Raw genomic sequence first — 16,386 nt, 5'->3', positions numbered from 1 at the left:
TCAATTGGATATCAGTTCCTTCCCACAGACCAATACCTATCAAATAAAATAAATTTAAATCAATATAAAATTATAAATCATCAAATAATTATAGATCAAATTATAAATTGAATATCAATACGATTATTAAATTATTATACAGATCTAATTATTTCAATTGGATATCAGTTCCTTTCCACCGACCAATACCTATCAAATAAAATAAATTTGAATCAATATAAAATTATAAATTATCAAATAATTATAGATCAAATTATAAATTGAATATCAATACGATTATTAAATTATTATACGGATCAAATTATTTCAATTGGATATCAGTTCCTTCCCACAGACCAATACCTATCAAATAAAATAAATTTAAATCAATATAAAATTATAAATTATCAAATAATTATAGATCAAATTATAAATTGAATATCAATACGATTATTAAATTATTATACAGATCTAATTATTTTAATTGGATATCAGTTCCTTCCCACAGACCAATACCTATCAAATAAAATAAATTTAAATCAATATAAAATTATAAATCATTAAGTAATTATAGATCAAATTATAAATTGAATATCAATACGATTATTAAATTATTATAATCTAATTATTTCAATTGGATATCAGTTCTTTCCCACAGACCAATACCTATCAAATAAAATAAATTTAAATCAATATAAAATTATAAATCATTAAGTAATTATAGATCAAATTATAAATTGAATATCAATACGATTATTAAATTATTATAATCTAATTATTTCAATTGGATATCAGTTCCTTCCCACAGACCAATACCTATCAAATAAAATAAATTTGAATCAATATAAAATTATAAATCATCAAATAATTATAGATCAAATTATAAATTGAATATCAATACGATTATTAAATTATTATACAGATCAAATTATTTCAATTGGATATCAGTTCCTTCCCACAGACCAATACCTATCAAATAAAATAAATTTAAATCAATATAAAATTATAAATCATCAAATAATTATAGATCAAATTATAAATTGAATATCAATACGATTATTAAATTATTATACAGATCTAATTATTTCAATTGGATATCAGTTCCTTCCCACAGACCAATACCTATCAAATAAAATAAATTTAAATCAATATAAAATTATAAATCATCAAATAATTATAGATCAAATTATAAATTGAATATCAATACGATTATTAAATTATTATACAGATCTAATTATTTCAATTGGATATCAGTTCCTTTCCACCGACCAATACCTATCAAATAAAATAAATTTGAATCAATATAAAATTATAAATCATCAAGTAATTATAGATCAAATTATAAATTGAATATCAATACGATTATTAAATTATTATACAGATCAAATTATTTCAATTGGATATCAGTTCCTTCCCACAGACCAATACCTATCAAATAAAATAAATTTGAATCAATATAAAATTATAAATCATTAAGTAATTATAGATCAAATTATAAATTGAATATCAATACGATTATTAAATTATTATAATCTAATTATTTCAATTGGATATCAGTTCCTTCTCACAAACCAATACCTATAAAATATAAATTTTGGGAAATCTATATGAATCGTAAAAAATATTCTACGATATTAGAATAGAATTTGATCTGTTTTGTATTCATACAATTTAATTAACAAATTTTGGGAAATCCATATGGATCGTAAAAAATATTTTACGATATTAGAATAGAATTTGATCTGTTTTGTATTCATACAATTTAATTAACAAATTTTGGGAAATCTATATGGATCGTAAAAAATATTCTACGATATTAGAATAGAATTTGATCTGTTTTGTATTCATACAATTTAATTAGCAAATTTTGGGAAATCTATATGGATCGTAAAAAATATTCTACGATATTAGAATAGAATTTGATCTGTTTTGTATTCATACAATTTTATTAACAAATTTTTAAATATAAATTAAATAATATTAATAAAATTAAAATATTAAATATTTCAGAATAATATAAATTAAATATTTTTAAATATTTAATTAAATACAATATTAATAAAATGATATTAATAAAATTAGAATATTAAATATTTATTTCAGAATAATATAAATTAAATATTATTAAATATTTAATTAAATACAATATTAATTAAATAATATTATATTCCTTCCCACAGACCAATATCTATTATATATAAAATATATATGTATATATATATATATATTAAATAATATTAATAAAATTAAAATATTAAATATTTATTTTAAAATAATATAAATTAAATGTTATTAAATATTTAATTAAATATAATAATTAAATAGTATATTTTTCCCGACTTCCGTTTCCGGTGACTGTGTGCATGGTCAGTGTGAAAGGTGTGCAGAGGTTTTCAGTGTTGGGTAGCAGAAATATAGAAGTGAAAAGGTGGTGAAGGAGAGTAGTGGATAGAGTTTGCAAGGTGCTGTTGAGTGAGTAGAAAGAGTAGTGAAGGGAGTAAGCAGGTGAGGAAGAAAATTAAGTGGAAGTTTAGTAGGGTTAGAGTTAGCAGCGTGCACGTGGTTAGGAAGGATAGGTGGCGGGTGAGTGGCGCTGAGCGACAGTGGCGGTGGGTGGAGAACGTGGGAAATACGTAGGGCGCGCGAAAGTTCAAAGTAGTTTGGGGTAGGCTAGGTAGTAAGGAATTCTGGGGAGGGAGATGGAAGGAGATACAATCGAGACAGGGAGGGCAGGGAATGAAGAAATGGAGGGGAGCAAAGTGGAGGAAGGGAGAAAAAGGGGAAGGCCGACAAAGGTAGAGTCGTTGAGTAGGGGGAGGAAGGGGAGTTTCGGGAATATAGAAGATATGTTAAGTAAAGGCAAAAGAAAAGAGAGGGGTATGGAGGAGGAGAAAGATAGTGGGGAGGAAGAGGAGATTTTTAAAAGAAGTAGAAAAGTGGAGAGAACTCCAGAAAAGTTGGGAGTAGAAAAATCGGAGTTAGAGAGAATGTTAAAAGAGATGAGGGAGGGAATGAGAAAAGATATTGGGGAGGATATAAAGAAATTAGGGAAGGAAATGGAAGAAGGGAGAGAGGAACTGGCAAAACAGCTAAGTGAGATGAGGGAGAGTTGGGAAAGAGAAAGGGTGGAATTACTGGGGAAGATAGAGGTGTTAGAAAAGAAAGTAGAATGGTTGGAACGGAAGGAGACAGAGAGTCATGGATTAGGGGGGAACGAGTAGGGGAGGAAAGAGATGGAGAAGAAAGTGAGGGAATTAGTAATAAGATTAGACAAAAAGGAGAGGGTAGAGAGAAGAAGGAATATTATAGTAAATGGAGTGAAGGTGGAAGGAAGAGAGGATAAAAAGTGATAGAAGAGATATGGGCGAAAATAGGTGTTAAGGAAAGAATAGAAGAAGTAAGAAGGGTGGGCAGGCTGGATGGAGAGGGAAGAAGTATGATGTTGGTGAAGATGGAGGGAATGGAGGGGAAGAGGAAAGTAATGATGGCAAAGAGGGAATTAAAAGGAAGACACGAAAGAATAGAAGATGATTTGACTATGGAGGAGAGAAGGGCGAAATGGAAGATAGAGCGGGAAGCTGAAAGGGAGAGGAGGGAGGGAAAGAGAGTACAAATAGGATATATGAGGATGTGGGTAAACAATAGAATGAGAAGATGGGATGAAATAGAGGAGAAATGGATAGAGGAGCAGGGAAACGAGTAAAGAGGGGTACAAAACAGAGAGGAGAGGAGGAGGAGTGTGTGAAAAGAAGAGTAGAAGGAAGGATAGGAGAGGATAGGTGCTTGTACAAGGTGGCTTTTTGGAATGTGGCTGGTTTGAAGAATAAAGACAGGGGGTTTTGGGAGGGAATCAGGGAATGGGATGTAGTGATTATGTGTGAAACGTGGATGGGCAGAAGGGAATGGGAGATAGTGAAAGGAAGGGCGACGAAGGGGTATGTTTGGGAAGTACAATATGCAGAGAGGAGAGGAAAGAAGGGAAGAGCGATGGGAGGGATGATCATTGGAGTGAAGGAAGGAATTCGAATGGAGAAGGATGAAAAGGAAGGGGGGGAAGAGGGAATAGTAGCACGAAAAGTATGGTTAGGGAAGGATGTATGGAAAATAATAGGAGTGTATGTGAATAAAGATCTGGAGAGGAAGATAGAAAGACTGAGGGAATGGATGGAGGAGAAGGAGAGGGGGGTAAGGGTCATAATAGGTGGAGACTTTAATGCTAGGACGGGTGGACAAGGAGGTAGAATACAAGAAGAGGGGGAAAGAGAAGAAGAGTTTAGGAGATCGAAGGACAAGAAAATAAATGGAGAGGGAAAGAGATTGTGTGAGTTTTTGGGAGAGCTGGGGTGGCAGATAATGAATGGGGACATAAAAGGCGACGAAGAGGGAGAATTTACGTACACAGGAAACGGGGAATCGGTGATAGATTATGTAATAGGTAATGGGGAGACGAGGGAAAAAGTGGATAGGGTGGTAGTAGAGGGGAAAGTGGATTCGGATCACCAACCAGTGGTGGTATGGATAGAAGGAGGAAAAAGGGAAGAAAGAAAGAATAAGGGGAAGGGAAGAGGGGGGAGAAGGAGAAAAGGGTGGTGGACGGAAGAAAGAAGGGAGGAATTTGCGAAGAAGTATGGGGATGGGGAGGATGAGGGAAAGGAAACAGTTGAAGAATGGGGAGATACAAAGAGAAAAATAATAGGGGTGTTAGAAAGGATGGAGAAGAAGAAGGAGAAAAAGGAAGGGAAAGGGTGGTGGGATGAGGAGTGTAGGGAGATGAAGAAAGAGGTTGAAGAGGAATTGAAAACATGGAAAAGAGAAGGGGGAAGTGGGGAAAAATTTAGGAGGGCGAGGAACAAACTAGGCGCGTTGTGCAAAGAGAAGAAGAGAAGGGAAAAAGAGAGATGGGAGAAAGAGATAGAAGGGGTAAGAACAGAGGGAGAGGTATGGAAGATTGTCAATAGAGGAAGAAAACGTAGGAAGAGAGTGAATGAGGAGATTGAGATAGAGGTGTGGGACAACTATTTTAGAGGTGTTTTAGGGGGAGTTAATTGGAGGGTTAGAGGTGAGGAGGGAAGAGGGGGAGAGGAGGATGAAGAGGAGGAATTGAGTAGAGAGGAAGTATGGGCAGTAATAAAAAGGCTGAAAGAGGGGAAAGCAACAGGAGGGGACGGGATTCCGAATGAAGTATGGAAGTATGGAGGGAAAATAGTAAGAGAGAGAATATGGGAAATTTGTAATAGGGTATGGAGAGGAAAGGGCTGGCCAGAAGACTGGTCGGAGGGGGTGGTAGTGCCCATAGTTAAGAAAGGAGAAGGAGAAAAGGTAGAGGATTATAGAGGAGTGACGTTGACGCAGACGGCGTATAAAATATACGCAGCAGTTTTAGCAGAAAGGCTAAGAAAAGAGATAGAGGAGAAAGGGGCACTTCCCCCAAATCAAACAGGATTTAGGAAGGGAATGGGGACAATGGATAATATCTATGTACTGAATTATTTGATAAATAGACAGTTAGCTAAAAAGGGAGGGAAGATGCTGGTGCTATTTGTGGATATGAAGGCAGCGTTTGATTCAGTGGATAGAGAGGTGTTAGCAAGGTCAATGAGGAAGGCACGGGTAAGAGAAGGGCTAGTGAAGAGATGCGTGGAGGTTTTGAGGGAAACGAAGAGTAAAGTGAGGGTGGGGGAGAAGGAAGGGGAGAGCTTCTGGACGAGTAAAGGGGTAAGGCAGGGTTGTCCTTTGAGTCCAATCTTGTTTACATTGTTGCTAGCAGACATGGAGGAGGAAATGAAGAAAGGGAGATGGGGGGGTGTAAGGTTGGGAGGAGAAAAGATATACACGCTGGCGTATGCGGATGACGTAGCGGTGATGGCGGAAGACGAAGATGGGATGAAAGGGTTAATGGCGAGACTGGAAAGGTATATAGAGGGGAAAAAGCTAGAGGTGAATGTGGGAAAAACAAAGATGATGAGATGTATAAAGGGAGGCGGGAGGAGAGGGAGGATGACATGGTGGTGGAAGGGCAACAAGATAGAGGAAGTGAAGAAATTTAAGTATTTAGGGTACGTGGTGACGGCGAATGGGAAGCAAGAAGAGCAGGTAGAGGAGAGAATGAGGAAAGGTGCGGTGGCTATGAGACAAGTGTGGGGGATAGGAAAAAGGAAATTTGCGAAAGACTGGGGCAGAAGAATATGGCTATTTGATAGATTAGTGTGGGCAGTAATGAGTTATGGGGTGGAAATATGGGGATGGAAAGAGAGGGAGAAAATGGAGAGGATACAAGAGAGGTATTTAAGATGGGTGTTGGGAGTAGAAAGATCTGTGCCAGGGTATATGGTAAGAGAGGAATTACAGAGGGAGCTATTAGCAGGAAGGGCTGGAATGAGGGCATGGGGATATGAGAGGAAGTTGAGTGAAGGTAAAGGAGGGTGCCTAGCGAGGAAATGTTGGATGGAGATAAGAGAAAGAGCAAAAAAAGGTAGGGCGTTAGAGGGGTGGGAGGAGGAAAGGAGAAAGTTTTATGAGAGGAAAGGGTGGAGCATAGAGGAAGTAGAGGAGATGAGAGAAGAAGGGCGGTTGAGGGGGGAAGAGCTGATAAGAAAGGAGAAGGGTATCCAAGAAGAGGAAAGATGGGAAAGGATTAGGGATTCGAGGTACAATAGGTGGTACAAGATAGTAAAAGGGAAAGGTGTACCAGGGTACCTGAGTAAAAACTGGGAGGAAAGGAGGTGGCAATTGATAGCGGGTTTCAGGTTAGGTAGTAAAATGAAGGGGGGGAGGTATTGGGAGCAGGAGGAAAAACGGAGATGTAGGATATGTGGGAGAGGGATAGAGTCGTGGGAGCATATATGGGAGGAATGCACAGAATGGGGGAAAGATAAAGGGTGGCAGGAAATGGTGGCGGAGGTATTAGGGGAGGAAGGAGAAGGGGAGGTATGGATGAGAAGAGTGGAAGAGATGAGAGAAAGGGCGAGCAGCGGAAGCGGGGGTCCAGAAACGAATGGGTGAGGAATGAATGGAGTGAGTGCTCTCTCTCTCTCTCAACAGAGATTTAGATTTAAGTTAGAAATAAGGATAGCGTAATCTGTAAGCGGAGCGGAGGTCCGCATTTGTACCCCGCAATGGGAATAAAATAAATAATAATAATAATAATAGTATATTTTTCCCATTATAATATAAAGATTAAATAATATTAATATAAATATATATATATTAATATTGGATATCAGTTCCTTCCCACAGACCAATACCTATCAAATAAAATAAATTTAAATCAATATAAAATTATAAATCATCAAATAATTATAGATCAAATTATAAATTGAATATCAATACGATTATTAAATTATTATACAGATCTAATTATTTCAATTGGATATCAGTTCCTTCCCACAGACCAATACCTATCAAATAAAATAAATTTGAATCAATATAAAATTATAAATCATTAAATAATTATAGATCAAATTATAAATTGAATATCAATACGATTATTAAATTATTATACAGATCTAATTATTTCAATTGGATATCAGTTCTTTCCCACAGACCAATACCTATCAAATAAAATAAATTTAAATCAATATAAAATTATAAATCATCAAATAATTATAGATCAAATTATAAATTGAATATCAATACGATTATTAAATTATTATACAGATCTAATTATTTCAATCGGATATCAGTTCTTTCCCACAGACCAATACCTATCAAATAAAATAAATTTAAATCAATATAAAATTATAAATCATTAAGTAATTATAGATCAAATTATAAATTGAATATCAATACGATTATTAAATTATTATAGATCAAATTATTTCAATTGGATATCAGTTCCTTCCCACAGACCAATACCTATCAAATAAAATAAATTTGAATCAATATAAAATTATAAATCATTAAATAATTATAGATCAAATTATAAATTGAATATCAATACGATTATTAAATTATTATACAGATCTAATTATTTCAATTGGATATCAGTTCCTTCCCACAGACCAATACCTATCAAATAAAATAAATTTAAATCAATATAAAATTATAAATCATCAAATAATTATAGATCAAATTATAAATTGAATATCAATACGATTATTAAATTATTATACAGATCAAATTATTTCAATTGGATATCAGTTCCTTCCCACAGACCAATACCTATCAAATAAAATAAATTTGAATCAATATAAAATTATAAATTATCAAATAATTATAGATCAAATTATAAATTGAATATCAATATGATTATTAAATTATTATACAGATCTAATTATTTCAATTGGATATCAGTTCCTTCCCACAGACCAATACCTATCAAATAAAATAAATTTGAATCAATATAAAATTATAAATCATTAAGTAATTATAGATCAAATTATAAATTGAATATCAATACGATTATTAAATTATTATAATCTAATTATTTCAATTGGATATCAGTTCTTTCCCACAGACCAATACCTATCAAATAAAATAAATTTAAATCAATATAAAATTATAAATCATCAAATAATTATAGATCAAATTATAAATTGAATATCAATACGATTATTAAATTATTATAGTATGTATTGCGTTTATTCAATTCCCTTACGGGTTTTTGAGGCGCTTTTGACAGGAGCGTACCCAAACCTGTTACATACTTTTCCTCCTCTTCTTTCTACAATTCTCCTGACCTTCTCTTTCCCTTAATAATTTCTGCACCTATTAGTGCTTACAATGAGGAAATGTGTCCAGATCATCTCCTATATATCCTTAACATTTCCTTAACCTTTCTGCTGTCTGCTTCCTGACTAAATGATAACTAAAGAATAAAGATTTAACCATGATATACTGAAACAAGAACAAAATGTAGATCTGAAGCAAATAGCATTACAATCGGCTATAATCCCTTATAATATAATATAATACTATCAAAATCACAATATCGAAATATCAAAATAACAAGTAGCGCTTAACTAGAGCTACTATTAAAAATAAAATAAATAAATAAGCTAATCTAAGCATATAATAGGATAAAATAAAATAGAGTGAGATAAACATCAAACAAAAATAAAAATAAAAATAATCAAAACAAAACATAAAAATAAAAATAAGCTAAACTATAATCCAATGAGCAAGAATAAAATAAAAGTAGAATTATGAAATATATAAGTAAATGTTTATATAGAGGCTTAGCTCCCTGGGCTTCTACTCTCTAGTTTTCCTATCAAAAATAAACTAAACTCTCTTTGTTAACACTATAAATGCACTCTCGCCTTACAGAACTTCTCAAACATAATCACATTTAGTTTTATCATTCTCCCTTGTCCTTTGTACTTCTTGTTTTACTTCATCTTCTTTTCCTCTTCCTCTCTGCTCTTCTCCTAATTCATTGTCCTCTCCAGTCTTTCTCTCAGTGATATTTTTTCCCAGTTTTTCTTTTCCTCGTTCCACTTTATTTCCGTCCCCTCCACCCATATTCTCCTACTATTGTACATGACCTTCCTTCCTGCGTCTCTTTCCTTTTTTGCCTTCTCTTTTATTATCCACTTTAGTCTTCTTTCTTCCTTATTTAGGTCTTCATCTACCTCCACCCTCCACCTTTCCCATATCCCATTTCTCATCCATACCATCTCTTTTTTGTTATCCTCTTCCTCCATTTCCGTGATTACTATTGCCCTTCCTCCCTCCCCTTCCCTTTCTACTGCACTTTTTATTTCCGCTTTTTCTCCTAGTTCCTTCTTTAGGATTACCTTAATATTTTTCAGCCTCTCTTCTATGTTTTCCCCTTTCACTCCTTTCCACACCAGGCTCTTTCCTCTTCTTATATTTTTCCTTCTTTCTTCTTCCCTTATCCAGCGCTCTCTTCTTTCCTCCGCCTCCTTCGTCATCTTACATGACTCCACTCCTCTCATTCTTTCTTTGTTTTCTTCCACTCTCTCCTTTTCCTCCTTTCTGTTCTCCCACTCTCTCTCTTTCTTCTTCTCTGGTTCTTCTTGACCTTCTTCTTTCTGTATTTTTTCCCTCCTCTCCTCCCTTTTTCCTTTTTCCTTGTTTTCCTCTTCCTCCTTTTCTTTGGTCTTTCCCTCTGTCTCTTCCTCTGAGGCATCTCCATTCTCTCTTTCTTCGTCTCTTTTGTATTTTTCCTTTCCCTTTGTTCTTCCCTCTTCTAGCCTCCATCTTCTCAGGTCTTCTCTCAATTTTACTACCTCCTCTCTCAACATTCTTATCTCTTCACCTATGTTTCTTAGGTCTTCCATTTCTCTTCTTTTCCTCTTTTCTCCCACCGTTTTTTCTATTTGTTGTCCTCGCAATTCTTTTTACCCTTTCTTTTGCTGTGCCCTTTTTATCGCACGTGCTTATTTAACCTATCTCACGTCCCGCTCTGCGCTTCTTCTGTGGCTCCCTCTGTCGTTCCTATTCCTACTCCTACTTTGTGTTCTCCCTCTCCTCTTCGTTCCTGTACTTCTGTATTTCCTTCATCCAAGCTTCCCCCTCTCCGTCGCCCCCTAACAGCTGTTGCACTTTTTCTTGCCATCCTATCGTTCTTTCTTCCCTTGCGGCGCATCTTTCCCAGATGTGTTCCCAGGTTTCTTCCTCCCATCCGCAGACTCTGCACTTCCTTTTCTCTTCCTCTTCCCAGTATTTTGCCTCGTTCACTTCGTTTCCGAGTCTAAATCTGGCCACTCTTCTCCATCTTTCCTCTCTCCATCCTTTTTCTAGGTATTTCGGTATCCCCGGTTCCTTTATAACTCTGTACCATCTGTTATACCTCGACTCTATTATCTTTTCCCTCCTCTCTTCTTCCTGCATCTGTTTGTCTTTCTCCTCGAACTCTTCAAACCCCATCTCGCCACTGCTCCTTTTTTCTTCTAATCTCTCTATCCCCCCCCCCCCTTTCCGAGAAAAACTTTCTCCTTTCCTCTTCCCATTTACTTTTCTCTCCCCTCCTTACTTCTCTACTGATTATCTGTTCCCAGCAGCTCTTAGCTAACTCCCCCCCTCTTCCTTCCCACAGTTTTCTTTCATATCCCCACGCCAGCTTTCCCGTTCTTATTCTCATTTTCCATCTTTGCAGCTCCTCTCTAAGCAGATATCCTGGCGTGCGCCAGTCCACTCCTAGTGTCCATCTTAGGAACCTCTCATGTAGTGCTTCTATCTCCTTCCACTCCCTCCACCCCCATATCTCTGCTCCGTATGCTACGATCGTCCATACTAGCCTGTCCCATATCCAAATTCTTCTCTTCCAGTTTTTCCCAAATCTTCTTTTTCCAATCCCCCATATTTGTCTCATCACTACTCCGGCCTTGTTGATTCTGTCCTTTACTTGCAGCTCGTTTCCTCCGTTTCTTCTTAAAACATATCCTAGGTATTTGAACTTGTCCACCTCTTCTATTTTCTTTCCCTTCCACCACCAGCTCATCTTTTTCCATCTCCCTGCTCCTTTCCTGAACCTCATTATTTTTGATTTGTCGTGGTTCAGTTCTAATTTTTTCTCCTCCAGGTATCTTTCCAGTCTTCCTAATAACGCTCTCATATCCCCTTCCTCTTCCGCTAGCACCACCACATCATCTGCATAAGCTAGTGTGTAAATTTTTCTCTCTCCAATCTTTATCCCACCTCCTTCCCCTTTACTCATCTTCTCTTCCATATCTGCTGTCAATAAGTTATACAGCAGCGGACTTAGTGGACACCCCTGCCTTACCCCTCTCGCTGTCCAAAATGGTTCCGTTGTCTCTTCGCCTGTTCTTACCCTGCTTCTAGTTTCCCTTAGTATCTCTTTTATCCTTGTCCTTAAACCTTCTCTTACTCCTCTCTGCTTTAGCGCCTCTAACAACACTCCTCTGTCCACTGAATCGAACGCTGCCTTCAGGTCTACGAAGAATGCTATCACTTTTCCCTTTTCTCTCTTTATCTGCCTGTTCACGAGGTAGTTTAGCACATATATGTTGTCTACTGTTCCCATCCCTCTTCTGAACCCTGTCTGGTTTGCCGGTATCATTCCCTTTTCCTCCGCTTCCTCTCTCAGCCTTTCTGTTAAAATCGCCGCGTATATCTTATATAGCGTGGGCATTAGTGTCACCCCCCTATAGTCCGTTGCCCTTGTCCCATCCCCTTTCTTCTTTATGGGCGCTATTATCCCTTCCTTCCAGCCCTCCGGCCATCCTTCTCCCCTCCACACTCTGTTGCATACTTCCCATGCCCAATCCAGGACTTCTTCTCCTCCGTATCTCCACACCTCGTTGGGAATCTCGTCCCCCCCTGTCGCTTTCCCATCCTTCAGTTTCGCCACCACCTTCCTTATTTCTTCTTTGCTTATATCCGCTTCCTCGTCTCGTTCTCTTTCTCTTTCTCCTCCCAGCACTACTTTTTCCTCTGATCCCCCCAGTAGATTCACAAAGTGCTTCCTCCACTCCTCTCTTTCTATGCCCGTTTTCACCCTCCCTCTCCTCTTTTTCTCCTTGTTAATTATTTTCCATACGTCACTTTCTGTTCTTGCCTCCTCCACTTCTCTTTCGAATCTTTCGTTTTCTTTTTCCTTCTTGGCTTCGCACAGTCTGTTATATTCCCTTTTGGCCTCCCTGTATCTCTCCCCCCCTACCCTTCCCTTCCTCCAGTCTCTTAGAATCTTTCTTACTTCTTTCTTCTTCTTCATGCTCTCTTCGTCCCACCACCCTTTCCTCTTGCTTATTTTAGTTCCTTTTCTTCCTCTTTCTAGTCCTTTTCTGAACTCTTCCAACATCCTCTCCATATCCTCCTCTAGTTGCCCTACCCTCGCTTCTCTCCATTTGATTTCTTTTTTGAACCTTTCCCTTCCCTGTTCCGTCCAATCTCCTCTCGCCGCTTGTTTTTTTCTTCCCCTTTCTTCTTCCTTTCCTGCTCCTCTCCCTTCTATTTTCAGTATCATTGGGTGGTGGTCTGAGTCTATTCTATCCCCTATCTCCATTCTTTTAATCTTCTCCTTACCCCCCTCTTCTACCAGCACATAGTCTATCACTGTGCTCCCTCTTGCCCCTGTGTAGGTGAATTCTCCCTCTTCGTCTCCGCTGATGTTCCCGTTCAGTATCTCCCAGCCCGTCTCCCTCAACGCCTCCAGTAACACTCTCCCCTCCGCATTTTGTTTTTTGTCCTTCGATTTTCTTTCTCCCTCCCCCTCTTCCCCATCCCTCCATTTTCGTCCCCCTCCTTCTTCTCCCGTTCTCGCGTTGAAGTCTCCTCCTATGATCGTTATTCTTTCGTCTCTTACATCCTCCATTCTTGTCCTGAGCTTTTTCATTTTCTCCTCTATATCTGCGTTCACATATACCCCCACTACTCTCCATTTCTCTTCCCCTCTCGTAAATTCCATCGTCAATAATCCCCCTTTTTCCTCTTCCTCTTCCTTTATTATTTTTCCTTCCTTTCCCATCAGCCCCTCCTTCACACCCACCAGCATTCCTCCCATTGCCCTTCCTTTTTTGTTCTTCCTTTCCGCCAATTGTGCTTCCCACCTGTACCCCTTTGGCAGTCCTCCTTCTATCTTCTCCCACCCTTTCTTCTCCAACCAAGTCTCCATTAGAACTATTATATCCCATTGTGTGACCGTCTTCCAGAAATCCTCATCTTTGTTTCTTATCCCCGCGCAGTTCCAGAATCCTATCTCCCATTCCTCTTTTTCTCCCTCCGCCCTGGCCTCCCCCTTTTTAGAGTTCCTCTTCTTCTCCTGTCTCTTTTCTCTCTCTGACTTTTTCTCTTCTCTCTTCTTTTTCTTCTGTTTCTTCTCTCCCTCTCCTTCCTCTCCCCCCTCTCTCTCATGCTGGCTTTCTTTTCCCCTGCGCCCTCTCTCTTTTCCCCCCTCACCTTCATCCCTCATTTCCCTTCCCCCTTGTTGTGTACATACCCTTTCTTTTCCTGCCACTCTTTCCCTCCCCCATCTTTTAGGGTATCGCTTTCCTCGTCCCACCTCCACCATTTACCTTCGATTCTGATTCTTCCATGGTCCACCCAAACAAATCTGCCTTTTTCTCTCTCCTCTCTTGCTATGCTTCTTAGCTTCCACTGTATCCTCCTCTCCCTCCATGTTAGATCCTCTTCTATTTTCTCGTCCCTTCCTTTCAAGGTCTTCTTTTTCTCCATCACGATTCTTTTGTGTTCCATTGTCCTCAATCTCAGCTGAACCATGTTTACTTCTTTCCCCCCATCCGCGTATCCCACCGGTTTCACTTCCTCTATCGCGTCCTGTACTCCGATCTCTTTCAACAGTTCTTCCGAACTCTTCTTCAAGTCTTCCCTCTTCACTTTTATCCCTTTGACTATTATGTTTTTCTTTCTTTCCTCTTTTTCTTTCCACTCCCATTTCCTCTCTAGTTCTCTCAGTTTAACTTTTACTGCCTCGTTTTCACTCTCCTCCTTTGACTTCTCTGCCGCCCCCCTCTCCAAGCTTTGCATTCTCTCTTCCATCATTCTCAACTTGGTATTTTCCTTTTGCCTTTCACCTCCCTCAAGCTCCTCCATTTTCTTTCTTAACGCTTCTATTTTCTTATCCATGTCTTTCTTTTGTTCCAGCCATTTATCCTCCCTCCTCTTCATTTCCTCTTTTAGCTTTCCTATTTCCCCTTTTATTCCCGCTATCTCCTCCCTCATTTCTTTTCCCAATGCCCTTGTGCTTGAATCGATCCTTTCCCCCAGTCCTTTTTGGCCTTCTCCTAACTTTTTTATCATCTCTTTTAATTCTCCGAATCCTCCTTCTTCTTCCATTTTCTCTTTTTTCTTATCCGGTGACCTTTCTATTAGGCTGCTTCCTCTGAATATCCATCCTTCCGTTTGTTGGTTTCCTCCCCCTACCCCCACTCCTCCCCTCTCCTCCTCTTCTCCTGTTTCTGTCTCCCTTTTCCTTTTCCAGATGTCCTCTATGCTGGACATGTTTCCCACGCTTAGACTCTTTTCCCTCTTTAGCACCTCTACGTTGGTCGGCCTTCCTCGTCTTACCCCTTTGTCTATTTTTCCGGCCTCTTCTCTTCCTTCCGCTATTTTCTTCTTCTCCTTCGTTTCTTCCTTTCTTTGTTGCCAGCTGACTCCCTTTGCGTCAGCCTCTTCCTTATCCCCGGGCATTCCTTTGCTCACCGGTTTGCTCCCCTGTCCCCTAGGTGTCTCTTCCTACTCTCTCCTTCCTCGCTTTACCGCGTTTTCTTGTCCTCTATCTCCTCCTAACCTCACACGAGTGAGCCTTCTTTCTATCGCTTTTCTTCTCACTCTTATTGTTTTCTCTTTTTTCTGTATTGCTACCCTTTCCTCCCTTTTTCCACTCACTTAAACTGTTATCCTCGTTTTTCGCTTGGTCACTTTTCCTCCTTTTTCGCACTTTGCTCACTCCACTTATCACGACACACGTCCGCTCGCAACCATCGCCCACGTGGGAATCCTATTAAATTATTATAGATCTAATTATTTCAATTGGATATCAGTTCCTTCCCACAGACCAATACCTATCAAATAAAATATATTTGAATCAATATAAAATTATAAATCATCAAATAATTAGATCAAATTATAAATTGAATATCAATACGATTATTAAATTATTATACAGATCAAATTATTTCAATTGGATATCAGTTCCTTCCCACAGACCAATACCTATCAAATAAAATAAATTTGAATCAATATAAAATTATAAATCATTAAGTAATTATAGATCAAATTATAAATTGAATATCAATACGATTATTAAATTATTATAATCTAATTATTTCAATTGGATATCAGTTCTTTCCCACAGACCAATACCTATCAAATAAAATAAATTTAAATCAATATAAAATTATAAATCATCAAATAATTATAGATCAAATTATAAATTGAATATCAATACGATTATTAAATTATTATAGATCTAATTATTTCAATTGGATATCAGTTCCTTCCCACAGACCAATACCTATCAAATAAAATAAATTTGAATCAATATAAAATTATAAATCATCAAATAATTATAGATCAAATTATAAATTGAATATCAATACGATTATTAAATTATTATACAGATCTAATTATTTCAATTGGATATCAGTTCTTTCCCACAGACCAATACCTATCAAATAAAATAAATTTGAATCAATATAAAATTATAAATCATCAAATAATTATAGATCAAATTATAAATTGAATATCAATACGATTATTAAATTATTATACAGATCAAATTATTTCAATTGGATATCAGTTCCTTCCCACAGACCAATACCTATCAAATAAAATAAATTTAAATCAATATAAAATTATAAATCATCAAATAATTATAGATCAAATTATAAATTGAATATCGATACGATTATTAAATTATTATACAGATCTAATTATTTCAATTAGATATCAGTTCCTTCCCACAGACCAATACCTATCAAATAAAATAAATTTGAATCAATATAAAATTATAAATCATTA

The 16,386-nt window shown here is 37.0% G+C and overlaps 2 protein-coding genes across 2 annotated transcripts; both read right to left on the bottom strand.

Annotated features, from left to right (window-relative positions):
• Positions 1-9,347: 9,347 nt before the first annotated feature.
• LOC123988797 (vicilin-like seed storage protein At2g18540) lies at positions 9,348-10,223 on the bottom strand. Its single transcript, XM_046289541.1, has one exon. It carries the CDS (start codon positions 10,221-10,223, stop codon positions 9,348-9,350), a length of 876 nt encoding a protein of 291 aa, XP_046145497.1.
• An 882-nt stretch (positions 10,224-11,105) lies between these two features.
• Positions 11,106-15,054, bottom strand: LOC123988796 (trichohyalin-like). Its single transcript, XM_046289540.1, has 3 exons — positions 13,920-15,054; positions 11,717-13,524; positions 11,106-11,411 (listed from the first exon to the last, which is right to left on the bottom strand). The coding sequence occupies exons 1-3, from the start codon at positions 15,052-15,054 to the stop codon at positions 11,106-11,108; spliced, it is 3,249 nt and encodes a 1,082-aa protein (XP_046145496.1).
• Positions 15,055-16,386: the final 1,332 nt, after the last annotated feature.

Source organism: Osmia bicornis, unplaced genomic scaffold (assembly GCF_907164935.1).
Source record: "Osmia bicornis bicornis unplaced genomic scaffold, iOsmBic2.1, whole genome shotgun sequence".
NCBI lineage: Eukaryota > Metazoa > Arthropoda > Insecta > Hymenoptera > Megachilidae > Osmia > Osmia bicornis.
This window is presented reverse-complemented; position numbering and strand designations above follow the sequence as displayed.

What these genes read in the sequence shown, in the direction of transcription:
- LOC123988796 (XM_046289540.1), bottom strand. Translation starts at nt 15,054, where the DNA reads ATGCCCGGGGATAAGGAAGAGGCTGACGCAAAGGGAGTCAGCTGGCAA. An exon ending in TGGAAGAATCAGAATCGAAG is followed by an intron (nt 13,525 to 13,919) that starts GTAAATGGTGGA and finishes GGGATATAATAG; the next exon opens with TTCTAATGGAGACTTGGTTG. An exon ending in TAAGGGAAACTAGAAGCAGG is followed by an intron (nt 11,412 to 11,716) that starts GTAAGAACAGGC and finishes AATGAGGTTCAG; the next exon opens with GAAAGGAGCAGGGAGATGGA.
- LOC123988797 (XM_046289541.1), bottom strand. Translation starts at nt 10,223, where the DNA reads ATGGAAGACCTAAGAAACATAGGTGAAGAGATAAGAATGTTGAGAGAG.